Raw genomic sequence first — 25,694 nt, forward strand, 5'->3', positions numbered from 1 at the left:
TAATTTGGGGACTTAAACTGTAATAAGGTTTTAATACTTTATTATCAATTACACCAAGTGTCCTTGCATGTAATCCACCCCTGTTTTAATGAGTCCATTGACTATTAATCCATTCCCGTGTCCGGTCAAATGAACAATTATTGGTATTTATAGATATCACGCCCATCGTGTCCGATCGAGTGTATATGGTTATGTATAGATACGTCAAATTGTAATCTTTATATTAAATTAACGAGGTATCGTTTAGTTAATATAAAGCCCATTAATAGCCCATAGTCTAATTTCCACAAGTGTCGTTCTCTTGTCCAAACCCCAATTATGGTACAAAGCCCAATTACCCAATCTTAATATTTAGCCCAACATCACGATTACTTCGGCATTAAATAAGCATAATAATAACTTAGCTACGAGACATTAATTTAAAAAGGTAAAACATAACTTACAATGATTAATAATAGCGCAGCGTTACGCGGGCAGAATTTCGACTTACAAACTTAAAACATTCGCTAACATAACCTTATTATTATTAAACTTAATTAAAATTAAAATTAAAATTAAAATTATATATATATATATATATATATATATATATATATATATATATATATATATATATATATATATTTTTACGTAAGAGGAAAGAAAGAAAAAGGGGTGAAGGATTCGGTAGAATGCTCGAGCTTTTATAGGCCAATTGAGTCCTGGTTTACTCCGCGATCTCGAAGTTTTCTCCTTTATATCTCCGCGATCGGTAATTTGAACGTGGGCTGCTTAATATTTTATAATATATATATATATATATATATATATATATATATATATATATATATAATTAATTATATATTATATTATATTCTTGTGCATAGTTGATTTGTAATTTTTTGTTCGTTGCGTCGCACATTAATAGTTGGTTCATGTCTTGGTTCCGGATTTTCAAACGCCTTTTCGTATAATTTAATATCTTGTACTTTGCGTTTCGCGTCTTGTATTCTTGTAACTTTTAGACGTTTCTCATCAATAACTTGAACCACTTTGATTGTACTTTGTACTTTTTAGCTTTTTGGTCGTTTGCGTCTTCAAATCGTCGAATCTGTCTTTTGTCTTCACCTTTTATTAATTAAACGAATATTACTTGTAAATAGAACAATTGCAACTAAAAGCTTGTCTTTCTTGAGGGATAATGCTATGAAATATATGTTCGTTTTTATCATTATCAGTGGTCTTCTATTCATTACACTGATCCTAAACGCTCCTATCATAAGACATGTCACTGGGTAATGCGATAGGCTTGAAGATTCTGAATAGACAGCAACGTCCCTTACCCCCGACGCCCGTGCAGTCTAACTACAGGTATACATGTTCAGACGGCTCATCCAATTGAGCGACTCGGTTAGGTGACGTATTAACATTCCACAAAGGTCTAAACTTTCTTAAGCATAATAGAATACATGGCTTTTCATATCCGAGAGACGTGATGTGCTTCGATGCTTTCGTTAGTGATTGGGTTTAAAAGATAGTTACGCCCTTAAAAGAGTTCAACCATAAGAACACCATGGCCAAGTCGGGTTTTGACTTCCATGAATACGTTCGGTTATCCTAACGGTCCAATCCTTTATGGTTTTAAACAAACAGTTCCTAAATTAACCAAGAATCCCTCAAGCGGGGTGCAATGCTTGAGACCGCGTTATGGTGAAGTGTACTAATTAGCATTGACCGGGTTCCATGGCCTTACTTAGCAGAGGTACAGCTTACAACAGCTGTGCTTCAGCATGCACGTACGAAGTTTATATGCTTGGTGACTACACTAGCATGGTCTAGGACCGACAATGTACTAGGGGTCTAGTTAGATGTTTCACTACGAAAGAGTCCTCAGTCGGAATCCAAGGATCGGTGGACTTACTACAACCGGTGTGCCTCAGTCAAACTTACGTTGTATCCGATAGACTTCTCTTACCAAGGGGTGACACAGATAGTGTACTCTGGATCGAGGTTCGTGACGTCCCAATAACAGAGCCAATAACTACATTCTATTAGTTGAAAAAGCGATTGAATTTAAAGCATAATCCAAAAGCATCTCGACAACATACACAAACCATAATATTATTTCTCCGTCATGACTGACTACATCATAGCATACACTAAAGATAACTACTCGCTAATCATGGCAACAATATCACAAGGCATAATAATGGAAAATATTATATAAAGACAAAGGATAGAAGTACTGGTAGATTAAACGAGTTCCGATTACAAAAGTGACAACTTCAAACTCCAGACCGCTCCTAATACAATCTTCGGCGTTCTTCTCCGGGTACTAGATTTTCCGCACGGAGTCGAAGACCTTGAAAGTATGACTAATATAGTAGAAAGAGAGAGAAGGAAGTGAATTGAAGTGTATGTAAAAATCGATGACAAAGACCCTTTAAATAGACTTGAAATTTGCCTGCAAACGCCTGGCAGGCCATTTGCCAGGCTTGCCCATTTCTTGTGCCCGTTTGCCTTGGCCGTGTAGCAGGCCGTTTTCCCTACTGGCAGGCCGTTTGGCAAGCCGTTTGGCCGGCCCTGGTTTGCTGAATTCACTAGATCGTAACTTGATTTCTGGTCTTTCACCGTTTTCGCTCTAGAATCTTCGTTTTAGCTCCGATTCTCTTGATTCTTTTTGCGCCGTCTTCGTAATCACTTGTTCTTCAATTTTAACTGACGAAGTGATTATTTTTTGTCGATAAAGTTTGGAACTTTATTGTTTTTGAGCCTTAATACCGAGGTGAAAACGTGACTTTTTAGCCGATATCAAATATCCCACACTTAGACTTTGCTTGTCCCTAAGCAAACTTCTCGTTTTTACTTAAAGAAATCTTTTCGAAGTTTCTTTTCTAATAGCCTAAGCGGTTTGCTATTTATTATAAGAGCGAAAGATAAGGTAAGTTATCTACGTTAGGGTTGAAATTATCTCTGAAGCATGCGAGGAGGTTACATGACTTAGGCTAGCTTTCACGGGACACTCAAGTGTTTAGGGTTCCCTATAGATCTAAGAAATGAATTCATTCATAGCCAGTCATGTTGCACCCATCGTCATAGGCTTGATAAAGACTTTAATCCTTGCTACTAATGTGAAAACGATAGTAACCATAGCTTCTAGGTCATTTGTCAATGATGGAAAGAAATTTTGGAGTGGTGGTGAAGTTGTTTTGAGGGGGTGAGAAAAAGGTAATATAGTCTTTTAAAGACTTTTATTCGATATTTTGAAAAATTTAAGATAGATAGGAGTGCTGATATTATTGAGAAGCACTTTTGAACATTTATGGTCAAGTTCTTCTTTGGCGTTTCTTTATAAGTTCTGCTACTTTTTTCAGAACTTTGAAATTTTTTTAGGAGATTTTATCTCGAGATACTTTTTGCCGGTAAAATTTTTAAAGACCTTTGTCATGATACTTGAGAGGTTTATAACATTGAGTTTTCGGAAGGAATCACATTTTCTGGATTTTCGAGTGATAGTTCATTTTGGATTTATAAAATTGATACTATAGGTCCAACAATGTGCAATAGGGGTGTTCATCGGTTCGGTTTTTGGTTTTTCAGTTTATTCAGTTCGGTTTTTCGATTTTGAAACTTATAAAATCAAAGCCAAAAATCAAACCGAAACCAAACTTAAACATCAAAATCATAACCAAAACCGAACCGATAACCGAATTTGATTTCGGTTTGGTTTCGGTTAAAACCGAAAATCACTAAAAATAAAAATCCTAACCAGCATAAACTTACATATAAATTAGGAATAACGGTTGTGGAATTAATTGAAGTATACAGGGTATATAAGATGTTTATTGTTTAATAGAAATGTAACAATACATCAAAAATAATATAAATATCATAATTATAAATATGTTATTAATTTGAATTCGTTTTTTAATTCGGTTTTCGGTTAACCAAATTTAAAATTTTCAAAACCAAAAACCAAATTACGAATTCGGTTTTGGTTTTGATCGATCCAAAAACCATTTAGAAAATCCGGTTTGGTTTTTTTTGGTTTGGATTCGATTCGATATTCGGTTTATTCGGTTTAAAACCAAATGGTGCACACCCCTAATGTGCAATCATCGAAGTCGTGAGTGCATCTAAATTAAATTTAGCCTAACACGTTGAAACCAGCTAAATTAAATATTGCCCAATACGCATTGCTTCAACGGCATACCCTTCATCTTGTGTGTTGGGACTGAGTGTTAGGTCATGGATTCGAGCCTCGTTCTGCCCATCCTATTAATTAATCTGCCTGAAATATGGATATCTAGATTGACCCCAGGGGGTTTTCGATCCATTTAGGATTCAAACTAGGTCCGCCTACCCTTCGGGATGGTTAAAGGATCGGGTACCTGTAATGCGATTCGGGTTTCCTCCCGAACGCGTGTGTGTGTGCAAATGATGATTGTCGTTGAAATGAATAATACACTGATGCAAACTTGTCATTAAAAAAATAATAAAAAAACAAATATTGCCCAATATTTTAAGAAATTGGTTAATATACCATGAAATCATAAAGTGTTTAACATTATAACATTAAAATAAAGAAATTGTCAAAATGTCCTTACACTAAGCACAAAGCACTGTGGTACACCAAATAATCCTAACAGCTTACAAACGATTGTAAAGACTCTCCTGGCGAGATTTAGGTCTTAGAGTGGCTGTGCTTCAAACAAAAAATTGGCCAACATGTTTGTATCAAATAAATCTCACCCTCATTTGTATCAATTAAATTCTCACAAATAAATTTGGAAGTACAAACAAATTTGAATCAAATAAATCTCACTTCGTTTCTCATCATCTCCGACCGTTCTGGACACCGCCCGTCGCCACCAATGATAAGTTGTGCTTGAGATCTAAATTGCATATACTTGTGAGAATTTGTGAGGTTTAAAACTCAAATTCCATATCTAAATTGTTTCTGGAGTTTGTGAGAATTTATTTGACCCAGCATATATTTAAAGCAAAGTCTGGAAGGATAGAAAAGTTTGCGAGAACTAAATTTGTCAAATTATGCATATGGTTGTGCTTCCAAATTTATATGTTGTGTGAATGTTATTGTCGACCAATGAAATCCATAAAGCTTCACTGATAGTAAGGACGCACCACACACGCTTTCGTATCTGATACTGTATAGGTACAATGTTGTGAATGTTATTGCCGACCAATGCTAGCAAAAAAGATTCAATGAAATCAACCATGCACCATGCACGGTGGTTGCTGCTTGGTGCGTGGTGTGTAGTGCGGATAAATTGAAACGACGTCCATAAACAAATCAATGACCAAGGGACCACGTACCACGCATGGCCTAGTTCACACGGTGTGTGGTCAGATGCATTTTTACAATTTCGTAATATTAAAGACATATTGTTAGATTAGTTGTAATCTATTGAATCCAATAATTTGCTTGAAATCCAACGGACCAATCAGGGCGTGACATGTAGTACGACAATCACATGATTCAAAAAAAAATAAAAAATTCGAAATTTTTTTTAATTATTATTTTTTTTTTTTTAATTTAGTATGTCAAATCCAGTCACATGTGATTCTGCATGTCTCACTTGTGATTGAAAACAAAAATTTCAAAAAAAAACAAATTTCCAATCACATGTGATTTGATCTAACATGCAGAATCACATGTGATTTACTACATGTCAAATCCAATCACTTGTGATTGAAAAACAAATTTGAAAAAAAAAATTGAAAAAAAAATTAATTTTTTTTAATCACATGTGATTGTCGCGCCACATGTCACACTCTGATTGGTCTCTTGAATCTCAACTTAAAAGTTGAATTCATTTAAATATTCGATAATTTGAATTTTGGAAACATTTCACCAATTTTCCTAAATTAAATTAACTACAAAAGCCCAAGAAGACAAGTGACCCAATTTAACTTTGACAAAAACACTTGTAGAAATAGGGATGGCAAAAAAGCCCAAACCCGACGGTGAAAACCGAAACTCGACATAATTGGGTCGGGTCTAGTTCGGGTCTACGGGTCTCGGGCCGGGTATGGGATTGATTTTCAAAAAATATTCGGGTTCGGGTTCGAGTCTGGGTTTAAATAAAGACCTGTCTACCCGGCCCGTTTACCCGGCCCGTATACCCGCATTATAATAATAATAATAATAATTAAAAATAAATAATAACAAAAACTAAATTAAAAAAATATGTTGATTACAAGGTCAATATGAATTTATATATTTATTTATCATCTATCAACTTCACATTTTCATCTGAATTCAAATCAAGAATCTGATTTATAAAAATATTTAAAAATTGATAGTGATAATAATTGGAAATAGAAAATAATATATACTGTACAAATATACACATACAAATAAAGCATATAATTTAAAGAGTTATAGACTGTATATGCTTTTGGTAATGTATTTATTTGCTAAAAAAAAAAAGTAAACGGGTACCCGTTTACCCGCGGGTAAACCCGTTTACCCGCTAGTTAGTAAACCCGTTTACCCGTTGGGTATTTGGTCCGAGTTTGGGACTAGTTTTCCTTATCGGGTCCGGGTCCGGGATTACACAAACCCGGCTCAAACCCGGCCCGATGCCATCCCTACGTAGAAATGGCTATTGTAAAGTGAACTATGTAAACTAAAAGAAGGATGAGAGTGCGTAAAAGTGGGTAAATGGAAGACAGGTTCTGAAGTTCATATACTAGATCAAAACTCGAATTAATTAAATAATTAAGAAGTAATTGTGGCCACAAATTCATATTAGAACATTTATAATTTTAACACTTTATAGGTTGATTGTCCTTAGATCCAGGAATGGGAAGAATTAGTAAACAACTATCACCATAACCTTAGCTCTAATCCGTTTGAGTTGGATTTGGGTCATTTCAAACATTCACATTAAACATAACACATTTAGACCTCTAGTTTGATATTTTGCATCTTTGTAATGTATGCATTTAGAATTGTTACGAATCATTAATTAACATATTATATATAAACTTGAAAAAAAATATAACAAAAGTATCATATTCATCAAATTTTCGGTCTCTATCATTACGATTCTTCGAATCGCCTTCATATTCTCCATGAGCAGAATTTCAATCTCCTTTTAGCAACACTAGAGAAAGATATGGCGGGGGCAGACGATGACTATGATTACTTGTTCAAGGTCGTTTTGATTGGTGATTCTGGCGTCGGTAAAACCAATCTTTTGTCACGATTTTCTAAAAATGAGTTTAGCCTCGAATCTAAATCTACCATCGGGGTTGAATTTGCCACACGTAGCATCAACGTCGATGACAAGATCATCAAGGCCCAAATTTGGGATACCGCCGGTCAAGAAAGGTATTTTTCTAACTAAATAGTTGGTTTAATTATCACACGTCAATCATTTGAAAATGTGTCCTTTGTTAAAGTTAATAGACATATTGACATGTTGTATTAGGTAAACTTATAGGTTCATTTTGTAGATGTGTTTATCATTTTTTTTATTAATTATACAAATTTTTTTTTGTCAAACCAAATATAGGTACCGTGCAATAACAAGCGCATACTATCGAGGAGCGGTAGGTGCACTTATTGTATACGACATCACACGTAACGTTACATTTGAAAACGTTGAAAGATGGCTCAAGGAGCTTCGGGATCATACGGATCAAAACATTGTGATCATGCTCGTTGGGAACAAGGCAGATCTACGTCACTTACGAGCTGTTCAAATGGATGATGCAAAGGCATTTGCGGAAAAGGAGAATAACTTTTTCATGGAGACATCTGCTCTTGAAGCTTTAAACGTTGAGAACGCTTTTACAGAAGTATTGACCGAAATTTATCATGTTGTGAGCAAGAAGGCGCTCGATATCGGTAATGATCCTATGGCTTTACCTAAGGGGAAAACAATCAATGTTGGAGGTAGAGATGATGTAACTGAGGTTAAAAAATCAGGGTGTTGCTCTAGCTAAAAGTTTAAAGTTGAATAATTCATGTTATTTGTAAATGTTTTATGTTAAGGATATCGTGGTGAAGTTGTGTAACATATTTGAGGTTTTGCTCCTTTATGATATACTTTCATGTCTTTTCTCTCACTCAACCTAGATTTACGTTAGTACTAACCTGAAATGGGCCATATGAAGATAAACTAATTGTCACATGTGCATACCTAACATGACTAAAGCTATTGTTAAATTGGATGAACTATTATGTTAGTAAATCGTAACCTAATTTCGTAGTGGAATTGCTTTGGAGTCTTTTTGGGTGTCATAAATGTGACATGACAATTTTGTGTGAGAAGATGGTGGGAACGTTTTGAATAATGAGATAAAATATGATTAGTAGTGAAACCAAGCGCCAACAACGAGAGAAGTCTAAATTAGAATACCAACTAGGACAAATGGTTTTGAAATTCACGTTATTTTTATTCACTTTTTTCTGTTAAAAATAACGAAAACTTATGTAAATACAAAAAATGTTCTTAAATAGAAAACGTCTCCAACAAAAGAAACAAGAGAGAACCCAGATAAGCCACATACCTAGAAAGCGCCAAATACAAATTATCTAAACGGGGCTTCATCTAGACTTAACCGAAACAAAAATCGAGACAAATTGCTAACAAAAAACTATTTGCAAAACCGTAAAGACACTACAAAACACAAAACCAATAACTCCGGATTAGAATACCCTTAATAAACCAGTCAGAACACGTTATTTATGGTTAAAAAAAATTATGTAATTTCGTTGACCTTTCAAGGGTAGGTTTCGTTTCATGTATTGGGAATAGTTCAACTATAAACATCAACCACCAACTTTTTCATTAAACATATATACTCAAATATAAGCAATCCCAAATACTCCCCTTTAAAGTATGGTCAATGGAGTGCATTCATAAAAATATGGCAATTTCAGCAGTCACAAAATTGAATCACATTGCCAAAAGAACTTCAAGTAACTAATATAACAGCAGAAAGCCTAAAGAAAATAGAAGAATTTTTTCATTTTAAACATAATAATAAGCAATAAGATGGTTAGAATGGTGATATAGAGATCCCCCACCATCTACCCAAAATAGGGGACATAAATCTTCCAACTTATAACCAACTAAACCATTTAGTAAAATATGAAATCTGCATTTATCCACTCATTAACAGTTGTTACTTTCTTGCTTCAGCTTTCTTTTGGTCTTTGGCTGTAAACACGATATTAAGTGTATATAAGAAACTTGTATTTATCCATATTCGTCAAGATAGACAGACAGACAAAGAATAATAATATCGTTGACAATAGGCGCAGATTGAGTAACTAGGCAAATCAAATAAATTATTGTGCAGAACAGGTGGGTCAGATCATGTCAGATTAATTCGAAACACGTGTATAAATATTTTAGTTTTACTTGTTGCACAGGTACTATATTGTTACCGTCATAATCTAAATTTCTGAAAAGAAATTGATAAGTAATAAAAGTAAAATGCATTTTTAACAACATAAATTTACTGCAACCCACTGACCCGTTAAAGCCAATTCACAAGTGAAAAGATTATCGCCACCCCTACGAAATAACAAGATTTAGAAGATTACCAGCTTTCTCTTCCTCCCGTTTCTTAGCAGCTTCTGCCCTCTGTTGTCTGATAAGAGCCAAGCGCTCTGCAAATGCGCATTGAAATGACCGACATTTCAGATTCAAATATACATAAAAAATAAAAAGGAGAGGCATGAAAAGGCACACTTATTATGGTTATAGACACATAAGAAAAAGAGTATAAATATATCTCTATCAGATGAAAAATAGGCAAACATTTAAAACTGTGTGAATGTAAACTGAAATGATGTGCATCTATCAACTGTTAGCATACCACCCTGAAGGTGACAAAATACGAGTAGACTTGTGGAATATTATAAAACATTCAAGTATGCATGGATTTCAATTCAATAATACTATTCCACAAATCAACAGAAAGCAAAGTATGATAGTATTACAATATACTTCACATTTAATCTAAATCACCAAGCAGAATATATACATGACAGAAGCCATATATCTCATAAACATGTAACAACTTTTATATTTGGATATCATAAGAGCATATAACTATTTTTTTCAGCCATTGAATTTAGTATGATGCTCACCTAAGTCCTTCTTTGCTTGATCTGTTTTCCCCTGTTCTTGCATCTTCATATACCTTTCATGAGCCCTCTGTTTCTCAATTTCTTCCCTACAAAATGATAAATAAAATAATATAGTAATATCAATATACAAGATATCGTACGACTTATATCATACATGACTGCATGAGCATTAGGGTGACTACTAAATAAGTGACAATCTTAAGAACAATCAATATGATTCCTCCAGGAAAAAAAAAAAAAAGGTTAAAAAAAGGTTTAAAAAGAAAAACCCAACTATAATGGAACGAATGAAAGTCTCCCGAAGTGTAATCAAATGCTGAAACAGCATACTACATTATATTTAACACGCTGATTACTTTTAGAAATCAACAGTAACAGAAACTGTTGTGGGCTAAACGAGTAAAGTAGAAAACACAAACTATATAAAGATTTAGTGAGACATGTTGTGGGCTGATATAATATCCTACATAAATATTTAACACACTAAGTATTTGTAAATATCCCTAAGAAAGAAAAAATGTAGTCAAATCAACTCAACCCGAAAACAAACAAACACTTAGTTAACATTTCATATCGAAATACGAATGGAAGAGAATAAAAATTCCAACCTTTCACGTCTTGATAGTTCAGTGGTTTTCTCCAGCTGAAAAAAAAAAAAAAATAAAAAAAAAATAATAATAATAATAATAATGAGCAATCACAATAAAATTATTTTCTAGTTAAAATATGTGTACAAATTATACTTACATCAGCATCTCGTGCTTTCAATGTCTTAGGCCTAGCCATATTGGGATTCTCAATCTCAATAACACCTTGGGTTCCTTTCTTACGCTATAAAACAAAAATATAGAAAAATTACATAATTACATAAACTGTAACAAAAAAATAAAAAAAAAAATATGAGCAGCATTGTATGCATAGAGAGAGAGAGAGAGAGAGAGAGAGAGAGAGAGAGAGAGAGAGAGAGAGAGAGAGAGAGAGAGAGATTAGACTGACATTAGTTTCTTCATCTGATGACTCTTCAGATTCTTCATCAGATGCATGAGAGACCATAGATTCTTTTTCAAAGTCCAATTCTTCTTCCTGATATGTCTAGTATTAGGCAAAACTCCAACAAGAATAAAACAGAAAATATGAACATTTAATATGAGATTATCTTATGGAACAAGTAACAAGTGAAAGGGACAATATGTTCATTGTGGTTATCAGTTAATAAGAACCAATTCTCGTATCTTAATAAGAACGAATAAAACAGTATATAAAGAAGATAGGTAATCGGCTTTTAATAACCTCTATTAGGGTTTACTGTCAAAAAGTGACCCAAATCTCCAATGATATCCAAACCATTTATCAACATTCTGCATTATAATATTGCAATGATAAAGCCCTATATATACAGATAAACCTGACTTTTCCTAGCCTATCCTTAATTAACTACATCTGTAACTAGAATAATATCCTCCTAATAATATAAAGCATATGTCAAATATATATATATCATCAATAATTAAAAAAAAATTAATGACCTAATATAATCCAAGTCATACCACATGCACCATGACTCGTTGTCAATTATATGATAGTTGTCAAAATTGAGTATGAATGTTATAAGACACAATTGAGTAACCTCCTATGGCATTATCACTCAACTACCATTCAAATAAGATTTATGAATCAAAGTGAAAACTGAGAGTTACATACCAGTTTCATAGTCAACTAAGTTATCATCGTATATTATAAACGAATTCATAGATTCACATGAAGAAATTCAAAAGCTAGCAACAGTTTTAAATTAATCCCATGAAGAATTACCTTTCTGAACGTACGAGGACGAGAAGAAGTTCCTGCAACTGCCATCATCATGAATAGGAGAGAAAATCATATCAGTTACACTAATATACAACTAAACATATATAATACTGTTAAATATTAACCCTCACAGATAAGGTAAGCATAGGTAACGATAACATTAAACAGAATATATATTCACATTCTTAACCTAATATCAGTGTTATATAACTGTTTAAAAATGCATTAATTAATTATTTGAATAAATTTGCTTCTGTTCACCTATACATACATGATGCATTATCAATCGCCTATATCCATATATAATAAAACCTTCATACTAATCGTTATAATTAGTATACTCTCTAATTCCCTAACCAACAGCGACAACTAATTATTAACCTGTTACTCCAATATTTGATGAAATTAGGATATTAAAAAAACAAGCAATTTTGCTCTGCTATATTGTCACTGAAATCAATTATCTAAATTAAGAAATTGAATTAAAAAAGCCCTAAATCTAAACCCTACATAAACGTACACCTTACAAAACTAAATCAGAAACCACAAATCAACGATTCAACTTCTAATAAGCCACTTATAATACAATTACAGAATCATAAAAATAAAAATAGTAATAATAAACAAGAAAATTATGTGTGTTTTTATAATTAGAAACAACAACATACGCATTTCTTCTGGAGTTGAAAATTGACGACGGCCAGTAGGTTTTCCCTTAAACTTGCCTCTCCCCATACTTGATCGATTGATTTGAGTTGATTAAAATTAGATTAAAAAGAACGCTAACAATTTGATTATAATTTGAGAATTTGGAGAATATAATAAGGAAGTAATGAAAAATAAAACCCTAGTTAGTTGGGGAAATTGTGTGTGCAGAAAAGAGAGAGGAATCTGATGAAGAGGGTGCGGTGGGGGTACGTGTTTGGCGGCCTTGTATTTAAGCAACTTGAAAAGGCTTAACAAAAAGCATCCAAATCTTATTAATTTATACTCTAGTCATGACAAGCTTCCTTGGACAACAAGGATGTTAATAAGAAAAATCCGTTTTACTTTTTGATTAATTATCTATTTCTATATAGTTGTTAATTCATGAACTAAAATTATTATTATTTCTTTTATCACTTAATCTACCATTTAATTTGAAAACTAGTTAAAGACCCGCGATTTCGCGGATTTTATGAAATAATGATATTCAAAGCCAATATTTAATTATGATAACACAATTAAACAATCTAATAGTCTAAGTGCTCAAATGTGAAAAAATATAAATAAAAAGTAAACTAATGAACTTCAATTCAAATTTGGTAATATTTGATTAGTAAATTGTAAAGTAACGAATATATATTATATTATTTGACGTTTGTGTCCTTTTAGATCAAGTTCATCTCTAAACTTAGAATTTAATTTTCGGATTACAATTGAGTAATGGGTAAGAAATTTTCAAGTAAAAATTTAGGAGATGATACTAACATACTTATTTTTACTCCATACACACGAAAATATGTCAACTGACTATTATACCCTTAAGTTAAACTATTTTGACTTATTAATGTCACAATTCTCACCCACGTTTTCACCTGCAACTTATTTGTCTCTTTCTAAAGCTTAACACCGCTAATAGTTACAAACCACCTCCACCACCAATGAATTCGAAATCATTTTTGGAGCATACTGTAATTATTTTTATCAGCATCCGATTAACAACGTGCCACCGCGCACCAAAATCATCGAATTTTTTTGGGGTTTTTTGTTTGTATTTTCCAGCGAGAGTTTGGTTCCCTTTTCTTTGTAACTTACATATTTTATCTATTTTATCGAGAGAGAAATTTATTGGCCTGAGAAGATCGTAGTTGCTGAAATGGTAGGAAGGATTATATTTAATTTAGGTTTTTTGAGTATCTTTCTGATTTAAGATTGGAAGGTGAGTTAAGTGGTAGGAACGATTGTAGTGAGTGTTGTCAAAAGAAATATTAACTTGCCGTAAAAGATTAATGGAAATAAAAATTATCCACCAAGGGTTGGATAGGTCACTTGATTTTTTTTTTTATAAAAATACTTGTGTCATTAGTTTTTAAGAACCTATTGATAGTAAGTATACGTCTTTCAGTCTCTTGGATTTTTTAATTTTATAAATACATCAAAATAAGTGTATTTATCTGCAATAGTATAAAGTACGGTGTTAAATTGGTATTATAACAGTTTGAAATTAACAATTACTATTGTTATTCTAACAATTGAAACTTGTTTTTATTATTTCAATTTTTGTAATCTCATACTTTATAGTTAATAAAACATATTATTAATGCTTTTGTCCTTTCAAAACTTTTATCAGAGTAAATATTGTGCATATGTCTATGGCCTCCTACATATTATGTACTAACACTCTTCCTACTGGATCTTAATTTTCTACCGACAATTCAATCAGCATATCTCGCTCCCAAAACACTAAACCCTAAACCTAAATCCTAAATCTAAACCTTAAAACATACTGAACCCTAAACTCCAAACCCTAAACCCTAAAACATAAACCCTAAACCATAAATTCTAAAATCTAAAGCCTAAGCCCTAACATGTAAGCCATAAACACTAAACTCCAAACCCTAAACTCTAAACCCTAAACCTTATACCCTAAATCTTGAACCTTATATTCTAAAATCTAAACCCTAAACCCTAAACCCTGAACCCTAAACCATATACCCTAAACCCTATACACTAAACCTTATACCCTAAATCCTATACACTAAACCCTAAACCCTATATCCATACTCTAAACCATAAATTGTAAAAACTAAACCGTATACCTTAAACCCTAAACCATAAATTCTAAAATGTAAACCTTTAACCTTAATGTCGAAACCATAAACCCTAATCACTAAACTCTAAACCCAATATCTAAACCATAAACCCTACATCTAAACCCTAAACCACTAACCCTTAACCTTACACACTAAACCCTAAACCTAAACCATAAATTCTAAAATCTAAACACTAAACCCTAAACTCTAAAACTTAAACCCTATACACTAAACCCTAAACCCTATATCTAAACCCTAAACACTAAACCCTAAACCATAAACCATAAAACCCTAAACCCTAAACTCTATACCATAAAATCTAAAAACTAAACCCTAAACTCTAAAACATAAACTCTAAACCCTAAACCATTAACCCTAAACACTAAAAAGAACGTGATTTTTTGAATTGTGTTTGTAGAAGGAGTGTTATAGGAGAAAAGAACGTGATTTTTTTTTGGTAGAAGGGTATTTTAGGGGTGGAGTGTATTTAAAATTGATTTATTATCTAATATTTTTATTGGATGATTTATGATCGTTGGATTGAATGGTATTATAACGTAATTTTCTAATCTAATGATAATTAGATTGTGTGTTAGATCATAGAAGTAAGAAGCAAAGGTTAGGCGCAGAAGTGAAAAGTCGTATCGATAGAGAAGGAGCCTTTGATGTAAGTTTTTGCCCCATATTTATAGATGAGAATTAGGGTTTAATGACTTGTGGGCCAACTCAACATACAAGCGCTAATTGAAAACCCCATGTCATAATAATAATAATATAATAATAATAATAATAATAATAATAATAACAACAACAATAACATCATACCGAACCGGTACCGATACCGAATTTGTAGAAACCTAATTTTTTCAAAACCAAGAACTGAAACTTATTCCGAATTTCTATAGGTACGGTTTCGGTACTGGTAACAATTCGGTTTCAATTATTTGGGATTTTTGCTCATCCATAGTATTAAGCACTAATAGTAAGCTTTTCAACTACTATGTCGTCTCTCCACTTTTGCCTTTTTATCTACAGTCTTTTCTTCCCCGAAAAAATCAAAGGTAGACTACGTCATCACCACGGACTAGTTTATTTTAACAAATATTAATGACTGCTTTGAAGAATCTCTTTGTTTCTGTTATAAAGTGAGAAACACAATACCTATCTTTTTTTGGCTAAAAATAACGATTACTATAAATAACTATCTACCTTCATTTGAACCTAAAAAACAGTAACAAGAAGTCACAAAAGGATGAGACTCGGGGGAAGAAAATTAAGCGAAAAGCTAACTATAAACTAACCCGAACCAAATCCGGGCTAAACGCCAACCCCATACAATAGAAGAAAAGGCAACTAAATCGAACAAAAAACTAAACATCTAAACAACGACATGAACCAAACAGAAACCAACCCAATCCCAACTAATCAGCCTTGGGCAAACCATTACAGAGTACCTATCTAACAGTAAAAAAATATAAATTATTACTTAAGCATACACCACATCATTGATTTCTGAACAAAAAAAAACAGATCTCCAGGACCCGATGGCCATACCCTCTTAAATAGTTATCTGTTTTTAATCTCATGTCTTTGTAATGTGTCCAATGAACACAAAATTCAAGTACCATTTATGCTTTAGAAAAAGGCTGATTCTGGATTTATAACTTGCACCTTCCTTTTGAGATTGGTACAACTAAGCTAAGGCACATGTCAATCATCAATAATCAAAGGGTCAACAACACGTTTCAATTTTAAGATTATAGATTCACTGAACAAATTTAAATACACATAGTATTACAGTCAAAATGGCCAGAGATCACCCCCATTACGATCTTCGGGCTTGATGTAGTGTCGGGTTTTTGCTTTTGGAGACAATTACCCTCTCGAAACGACCCTCGGTTCCTTCAGGGTTAACGGCTCAACAAACGTCCATTTCAACCCGTTTACCCCGTTTTATTGGAGAGAAAACGATTCTTCCCCAACCACTTCCAAGATCTGCACGCGTGGACTCGTCTACTTTTTCTTCTTCTGTCTCATCAGTTTCAGTTGTGGCGTATACTTCATTACTATCCGACTCATATTTTACCATTGTTCTATCTTGAACTATTTCCTCGGATTCAGAATCAAATTGGTCATATGTTTGACACAAACTACATACACGATGAATAATTGGACCTTATAATCTATATTCTATATGGATTTGATATTGGACATAAATAAGGAGGTATTTACCATAGTCACTCTCAAAATCCTTAGATTCCATTTTAGCTTTCTGTTCTTTTAGCGTATCAAACTTCATACATTGAAGTGGCCATGCTTCACTGTAGGAAAGAAAAAACAATTATACACGAGAAAGTTTGTAGTACTATGCAATTATCATATTATTTCATTACATGTGATTAAGTGCTTTCATGAAACCATGTATCTAATCATTCGCTGCAACTTTTAAGGGGCAAAAGGTGATCTAATGTCACTAAGAAATTAGAATCTATCAAAAGTATGTTATGATGTGAATTTGACACTAACAAGAAATTCAAATAAGGAAGAACAATATTATCTACCAAAGTTAAAAGTTAAATATAATATTTTAAGTAATATTCATAATAATAATAATAAGCACTTGCCTACGACGAGGACCACGTCTGAATACAACGTAGGAAAATTTCTCATCTTCAAATCCACGTAGAGGCACACCATTAGATTGCTATATAATGCACCAAATTGCCAAATAAAAAGTAAACAATTAATTTCTTGACATCATAAAAGTGTGATTCAGCATAAAAGTAAAAAAATATAAAATAAATAAATACCAACAATTTTTGTTTATGCGATACTGCAATTTAAAGCCAAAGATAAAAATCGTGCAAGGAATAAATCTAGCAAGCTGAAGATAAACACAATACACACACTGACACACACACAAACACTTAATCTTATAAAGTGAACGATGAATTAAACTTCTTAGTAGCTTTCATCCAAGAAGAAGAGTAAAAACTAATTAAGACAAAATTAAAAAAAGATACGCAATTCATATCATATTTAGCTTCTATCTATTGTAGTCCAGTTACTTTTGAGCCCAATTTAAACCAAACAAACATAGTTATACTCCCAATATGCAAACTGGGAGACGTTGAATGGCCCAAGCCTAATAGAAAGAAGAAGAAAAAAAATAGAATCCATAAGAAATTTCTGTGGACCACTTTTTTGTATTGGCAGATACATTGAGTTTTGCAAGAGTTTAGAAAAAAGTCAAAAACCATCAGTAATTTTTTACTCACCCAAGTTATGTATGGCTTCTCTCAGTCTCAAGCTAATGTTTAGACTACTTCCAACTTTACAAGTAATATTAACAATGACAATTATTATTACAGTCTAAATGACATACCATACAGGCATTATTATCACATGGTTTATATATAATAATAAACATATAATTACTATAGTTTTATGTATGAGCAGGGTTGAGATAGAAACCTTGTATGTGAGTTGTGTTGTTGTTCTCTGCAAGCGTTGAACAAAATGACAATATTTCCCAGTGTTGTCTAATGGACAAACTCCATCATGAGGACACTGAAACAATAAAACATCATATGATAATGCAACTTAACCATATACAAAGTGAAATTTACCAAGCCAATAGTCCCATTTTCAAGTTACTGGTGCTACTATATGTGTGCCACATTTGTGTGTTGTTAAATCCTTGGAAACTTGATTGGATGACTCTGCGAATTTGCGGGTGCAAACTACAAAGCCATTGTAAAACTAACAATCGGTAGAAAAATAATAAGAAGCAAAACTTAGAAGGAAAAACAGTGCATATGAAAAACAATGCAGTAACCATTAATAGAAAAAGCTTAGAAAAAAAGTTCAAATTACCGTAAAAAATTACAGCAACAACATACGAAGAAACAACGTACGAAGAAAGTAATCAGAAATTTATATATAAAGCTGGTACAAAACAAACGTTAAGACCTGCAAATTATAAGAATAGCATAGAGTACCAAATCATTCAGAAATATTTTAAACCTCCATCAAATACCTGCAAAGTCTGCCTTATGGAAGAGATCAACAAAGTTATGTACCTGCGTTTACATTCAGAGCTTGATAGCTCACTAACCCATCCCAAATCCACACAAATGGATCAGGTTCACATATATAAATGTACATGTTCAATAGAAAAAATAGCAAATTCGTTTCAAATAATATATGCATAAACGATTTAAGCGAAAAGGTATTATCATATATTTGTAAAAATTTACCTAGAAATTGTAAATGACGTTGAGAACCTATAAGTTCGACCTTCAGTTATTATGTGTGGTGAGTTTGCTTATTAAACCCAAATTGTGAAGTTATGCTTATAAACCCGTTCTTTTATATACATCAATGACAGAAAGTTTATTATATATAGTTTTGCAAATATTTGTATACTGATGCACATATCATTGCAGGAGAAAAATTAGAAACCAAATCCAATAAAGAGAAGAAAAGCCAAAAAAAAAAAAAAAAAATACAAACATACAACAATTATTATTCCGCTTTATTGTTAACTTAAAAACTTATAAATACAAACTTACCTTGTCGCATAACTGCTTTCTATCTTTAGATTTTGCAACAGTTTCAGTGAGTGCTTTCTTTTCAAAATCAACATCATGTATATCAGCATATTGGGTTCGATATACCAGCAGTTTCTGATTTTTATTAACAGAAAAAATTGTTGTAACGAATAATAGTTGTAAGGGATAACGCTCCTCGTACCAAAACACGGCAAAAAGAATAAAAGAGTTGCAGAAACCCTCATTCAATTCATTGTAGATGATGATTAAACTGATGTACATAGAAAACGGATTTGTAACACGAGAAGTAAAAAATTGAAATAACACATGGCTGATGAATTAACAATAATTGTATAATTACATTGATTCGTTGTAGATGATGATGAAACTGGGAGCGTGTGTTATACGATTGATATTTCAAATCCATTTACAATAGGAGGCATCGATGAAAACAGTTTGTAACCCTAGAAAAGTCTAGAGACCCCTAAAAGTCCCTCAGTATCCCGTGCGTTACAGTTTACTTAGATCATCAAGGGTATTCTAGGTAGTTTAACATAATGTTTTGATTTATTAGTTAATAATGAAAGCGAATGAATCTAGACCATTGGATGAAAGGGTATGCGGAGGTCATTTTTTAATCTAGTGGTTAAGAAGAGGGTTTTGAAAACAATTATTAGCTAACAATGACTCTCTTTTAAGGTATAGAATGATTGATTTGTTTTTGAGAGATAAAGAACCAAACAGCTCTTTCTATTAAAAAGCAAATGAAAACAGAGGCAAATTTAAAGGAAAGTAAACAACCCCTTAATTACGCCAATTATCTCTAAAATTTACTATTAATTTCACCGTGACACTAGCATTTTATTTTTGCATGAACCTAATGATCATATATATAGCATTGTATATGTATATTTTATTTACTAAAGGCTGGAAGTAGAAGTTACGCGAAGTATATTAGAAAGGTTCGGAATATTCGCTAAAAATAAAGTTAGCGGGTCAGTTTCCGTGCTAATGAAAGACTGCGGGTCGCTTCACTAAGTTTTCGCGGATAGTTAAGTAATCCGCAGACCACGGATATTTTGAATACTATAAATAGAGAGCTCGGCCTCTCATTTATAGGTTGTTGATTCTCTACCATTTGCCTAGACCTTTGTGATTTTCACTTGTGACTTTGCTCAAGGAATTTCTACATTGAGTTAAGATGAATCATGCTAATTAACAATTAAGACCGGGTCGGGGTGGTTGATCACTTGATTGAAAAGTGAAAGACGATCATCAGGGCCTAAAATAATCATCAAACATCCCATCCTCCATCTTGTAGTGATCCGAACTTTTCCATGATTATATATTATATGATATCTATATTTACATGATTAAATGTTTCCAACATGTTAAGCAATCAAACTTTTTAAGACTTGATTAATTGAAACGGATTTTGTGTTAACGTTTGACCACCCAGTTTGTGCGATGATTCACGAACGTTATAACTTGTATATGACATGATATTATATATATGAACATATATATGCTTAATATGATGAAATTATAATTAAGTATCTCATTACGTATATTAACAATGAACCTTATACATAAAACAAGACTACTAACTTAAGAAATTCAAAACGATATCTATACGTAGCGATTATCGTTGTAATAACGTCTTAATATTTATATATCATATTAAGATATATTAGTACATCATGTTATCATGATAATGTAACAATTTAACATCTCATTAGATATAATAACAATGGGATTAATTACATTTAACGAAATCGTTAACTTAAAGGTTCCGAAACAACACGTACATGTAACGACTAACGATGACTTAACGACTCAGTTAAAATATATATACATGTAGTGTATTAAGATGTATCAATACACTTTTGAAAGACTTCAAGACACATATCAAAGTACTTATATTTAACAAAAATGCTTACACTTACATTCCCATTCGTTTTCATCAACAATTATACTCGTATTCATTCAAGTATTGTACTCGTATTATACCCAGCTTCTAGATGTATATACTATTGGTATATACACATAAAAATCTACTCCTTATCAGCCTTAAATGATTAAGAAACATGTGGGAACCAACCATTTAACATCTAGTATGACTAATGAGCTAGAAACAAACGTATGGATCTTTTTTTTTCTTTATAACAAGTAATCCTGTTTTTATGATTTCACCTCATTTTCCCATTCTATTTTCTCATACTTACACTCCAAATTCTCTCTCAAAATACTCCTAACATCATACTTGATCATCTCCAAGCATTTTAACCATCTTTTAGCTTCAATTACAAGCTTTAATCATCATAAAAACAACCATTCAAGAACACTTCAAGAAATCTTTCAAACTTGCTAGATTACCTCCAAGCTTTCAAATCCATTCCAAGTAATCATCCAAGATCAAGAAACTTTTGTTAATCTCGGTAGGTTTTCATTCTAAATCAAAGTTAAGAATCATATTCAAGCTTTGGTTCAATTTCTATAAACATAACTATCTTAATTCAAGTAGTAATCTTACTTGAACTTGTTTTCGTGTCATGATTCTACTTCAAGAACTTCCAAGCCATCAAAGATCCTTTGAAGCTCAAGTTATTTTCTCATCATTTCCAGTAGGTTTACCTACTATACTTGAGATAGTAATGATGTTCATAACATCATTCGATTCATATATATATAACTATCTTATTCGAAGATTTAAACTTGTAATCACTAGAACATAGTTTAGTTGATTCTAAACTTGTTCGTAAACAAAGTTAATCCTTCTAACTTAACTTTTAAAATCAACTAAACACATGTTTTATATCTATATGATATGCTAACATAATGATTTAAAACTTGGAACCGCAAAGAACACCGTAAAACCGGACATACGCCGTCGTAGTTAAACCGGGGGCTGTTTTGGGTTGGATAATTAAAAACTATGATAATCTTTGATTTTAAAGTTGTTCTTCTGGAAAAATGATATTTCTTATGAACATGAAACTATATCCAAAACTAATGGTTAGACTTAAAGTGGAAGTATGTTTTTAAAAATGGTTATCAAGATGTCGTTCTTTCGACGAAAATGACTACCTCTTTCAAAAATGACTTGTAACCTGATTTCTGACTATAAACCTATACTTTTTCTGTTTAGATTATTAATGTTCGGTTCGATACGAAACCATAACAATTTTATTCACTTAAAACGAATTTGTAACGAAGAAATGGTGGGTAAAACAAAATTGGGAAAAACTACTAGTTTTAGCTACGAAAATTTTTATAACAAATCTATAATAACCATATCCTAACTAACTTATACTATATTCTCTCTCTCTATATATATATATATATATATATATATATATATATATATATATATATATATATATATATATATATATATACCTTGATAGACCATAGACACGTATACAATGTTTTGACATATCATATTGACATCATCTATATATATTATTTTGGAATAACCGTAAGACACTATATGCTGTAATGCTCGAGTTAGCATATAATGGGTCGAGGTTGATTCTAAAATAATATATATACATTGAGTTGTGATCGAGTCTGAGACATGTATAAACTGGGTCGTGGATTGATTCGAGATAATATGCATATGTTAATTTATTTATGTACTACTAACTGTGGACTACTAATTGTGGACTACTAACGTTGGACTGCTAACTTAACAACTTAAATCGTCAACACGTAATAAAAAAATGTTGTGAATATATTTCGATCATACTTTGATATATATGTATATATTTGTTATAGGTTCGTGAATCGACCCGTGGCCAAGTCTAATTCTCGACGAATTGATAATCTGTGAAAGTGAGTTATAGTCCCACTTTTAAAATCTAATATTTTTAGGATGAGAATACATGCAGTTTTGTAAATGTTTTACAAAATAGACACAAGTACGCGAAACTACATTCTATGGTTGGATTATTAAACCGAATATCGCCCCTTCAAGTCTGGTAACCTAAGAATTAGGGAAATGGCCCCTAATTGACGCGAATCCTAAAGATAGATCTATTGGGCCTAACAACCCCCATTCAGGTTATGGATGGCTTTAGTACTTCGATTAAATGGTGATTGCGATTGCCCGTATATGGCATACTTGCGAGTATGCGGGGGATATTCTATATGCATTAAAGTTAATGTTGGTTACCAGGTGTTCATCATACGAATGATTTTTATACACTTGCGAGTGTATGATTATTTATAAAATGAAATCTTGTGGTCTATTATTACAATTTGATATATATATAGGTTAAACCTATAACTCACCAACATTTTTTTACTGACGTTTTTAAGCATGTTTATTCTCAGGTGATTATTAAGAGCTTCCGCTGTTGCATGCTAATTAAGGACAAGATTTGGAGTCAGCATGCTTGTATAATATTGTTTAAAAACTACATTCGAGAACTTATTTTGTTGTAACATATTATTATGGTATACCATTATGCAATGGTCATGTGTAAGCGTGATATTTTAGATTATCATTACTTGATAATCTAGGTTATGTCCTTTAAACCTTTGTCGATAAAATAAAGGTTATGGTTTCTTTTAAAATCGAATGCAGTCTTTGAAAAACATCTCATATAGAGATCAAAACCTCGCAACGAAACCAATTAATATGAAACGTTTATAATCGATATGAACGGGACATTTCAGTTGGTATCAAGGCATTGGTCTTAGAGAACCAGAAATTTACATTAGTGTGTCTAACCGAGTTTGTTAGGATGCATTAGTGAGTCTGGACTTCGACCGTGTTTAATTTAAAAAAAAACGATTGCTTAACACTTTTGTTGGAAACTATATATATTTAACATGTAAATATTATGTGATATATTAATCTCTTAACGTGCTTGCTATTGTGTGATAGATGTCTACTTCTAGTACAAATCCCATCGACTCACCTAATAACAATGAAGATTCGAATGTATTTTGAGAAGATTCACAAATTCCGGAAGAAGAAGAACCGGAAGAGGAGGAACCGGAAGAAGAGGAAGTTCCGGAGGAGAAAATTTTAAAAACCACAGAAAAACAATTAAATAAAAGAAAATCATCAACCAATGGACCAAAGTTAAAAATGGTCAATGGTGTTTCCGCCGAGGAAGAAAAATATTGGAAAAATTACCAATTTTCTGATGAATCGGATCCCGATGAGGATTCCGATGAAGTGATAGAAATTACCCCGGCCCAATTTAAAATAGCAAAAGAAAACAATAAGGGAAAAGCTATCAAAATAGAGAAACCCGAGTCCAAACTCGATGAACTCTATGTTAACATGAAATATCCCGATGGGATATATCGTAAACACCCGTATTTCTTAAATTTTAACTATAACCCGAGAACATCTAAGCCACCAGGTTTTTCTAGACCATTTGTGAAAAGGATGGCTCGTATTAGAGGAGCACCATTTATCCCTAGAAAATTAGCAAAACGAACCGAGTCCGAGAATGAAGAAATAAGTGAGTCAGAATAAAGAGTTGAAGTCATTTACTCTTATTATGCCGTGTATTATATGTACTGTAGTGTGCTTGTACTTTTATGCTGTATGTAAAAATTGCTTGTAATGTTTGTATTCTATCATCCTTTACAAGATCTAATTTTTCATCTCTTTTATAGTATAAAAATACAAAATGGACGTTAAGGATAGACAACCGAATATTTTAGAAGACCTACCACGGGATATGATTGATGAAATCTTGTCTAGAGTTGGTCAGGATTCTTCGGCTCAATTGTTTATGGCAAAATTAGTTTGTAAGACGTTTGAAAGACGTTCCAGGCATGCCTTGGTTTATAGAAGGCTCTCCTTCGATAGGTGGTGTATATCGCATTGGAGAAACCTTAAGTTACGTTATATTTTCTATAAGGCTATGTGTGCGGGAAACCCTAATGCCATTTTCCGCCACGGGTTGAGGGCCTATTTTGACTCCGAATATCCCAATATAGGATTTCATTCATTAAAAAGGGCTTCAAACATGCAACTTAAATAAGTATGTTACGTTTACGGGTTAGTGATGTTCGCCTCTCATCAAATTGAGAAAAAGAACATCGGTTTGCAACTTCTTAATGAAACATTCCCACAAGTGACAGATTCAGTAGTTGGGGTAAGAGATAAGGTTTTTAACTTGTTACGGCGCTGTTGGATATTACATAACCCCCGTCCTTTTGACGACGTTACAACGTGCTGCCTTGCCAACGGTCACAACGGTTATTCCTCACTTGATCAAGGATGGAAAATAGTATTAGTGAAACCGGAATGCATGACTTGTTTCTGTTCTTATGAAGTACGTGTCTTTATTGCCTTCACTGAACAGATTGAGTTTCACTAGAATTGTCCTAACAGCTGCCTGGTATTTTGGTCATCGTGTGCCTTATTTCATGTTGTATGTAAAATAACGGTATTGT

General features: G+C 32.6%; 2 protein-coding genes and 1 pseudogene across 2 annotated transcripts; 1 reads left to right on the forward strand and 2 right to left on the reverse strand.

Annotated features, from left to right (window-relative positions):
* The first annotated feature begins 7,124 nt into the window (after positions 1–7,124).
* On the forward strand, positions 7,125–7,956 carry LOC139897362 (ras-related protein RABA1f-like). The gene is made up of 2 exons (XM_071880057.1): positions 7,125–7,339; positions 7,524–7,956. Exons 1-2 carry the CDS (start codon positions 7,125–7,127, stop codon positions 7,954–7,956), a joined length of 648 nt encoding a protein of 215 aa, XP_071736158.1.
* An 864-nt stretch (positions 7,957–8,820) lies between these two features.
* On the reverse strand, positions 8,821–12,848 carry LOC139897363 (uncharacterized). Its single transcript, XM_071880058.1, has 8 exons — positions 12,592–12,848; positions 11,927–11,964; positions 11,111–11,197; positions 10,862–10,945; positions 10,723–10,757; positions 10,115–10,200; positions 9,566–9,631; positions 8,821–9,176 (listed from the first exon to the last, which is right to left on the reverse strand). The coding sequence occupies exons 1-8, from the start codon at positions 12,656–12,658 to the stop codon at positions 9,142–9,144; spliced, it is 498 nt and encodes a 165-aa protein (XP_071736159.1). The 5' UTR covers positions 12,659–12,848; the 3' UTR covers positions 8,821–9,141.
* A 3,670-nt stretch (positions 12,849–16,518) lies between these two features.
* On the reverse strand, positions 16,519–19,698 carry LOC139900961 (rsm22-cox11 tandem protein 2, mitochondrial-like; annotated as a pseudogene).
* Positions 19,699–25,694: the final 5,996 nt, after the last annotated feature.

This window comes from Rutidosis leptorrhynchoides, chromosome 3 (genome assembly GCF_046630445.1).
Source record: "Rutidosis leptorrhynchoides isolate AG116_Rl617_1_P2 chromosome 3, CSIRO_AGI_Rlap_v1, whole genome shotgun sequence".
NCBI classification, from domain to species: domain Eukaryota; kingdom Viridiplantae; phylum Streptophyta; class Magnoliopsida; order Asterales; family Asteraceae; genus Rutidosis; species Rutidosis leptorrhynchoides.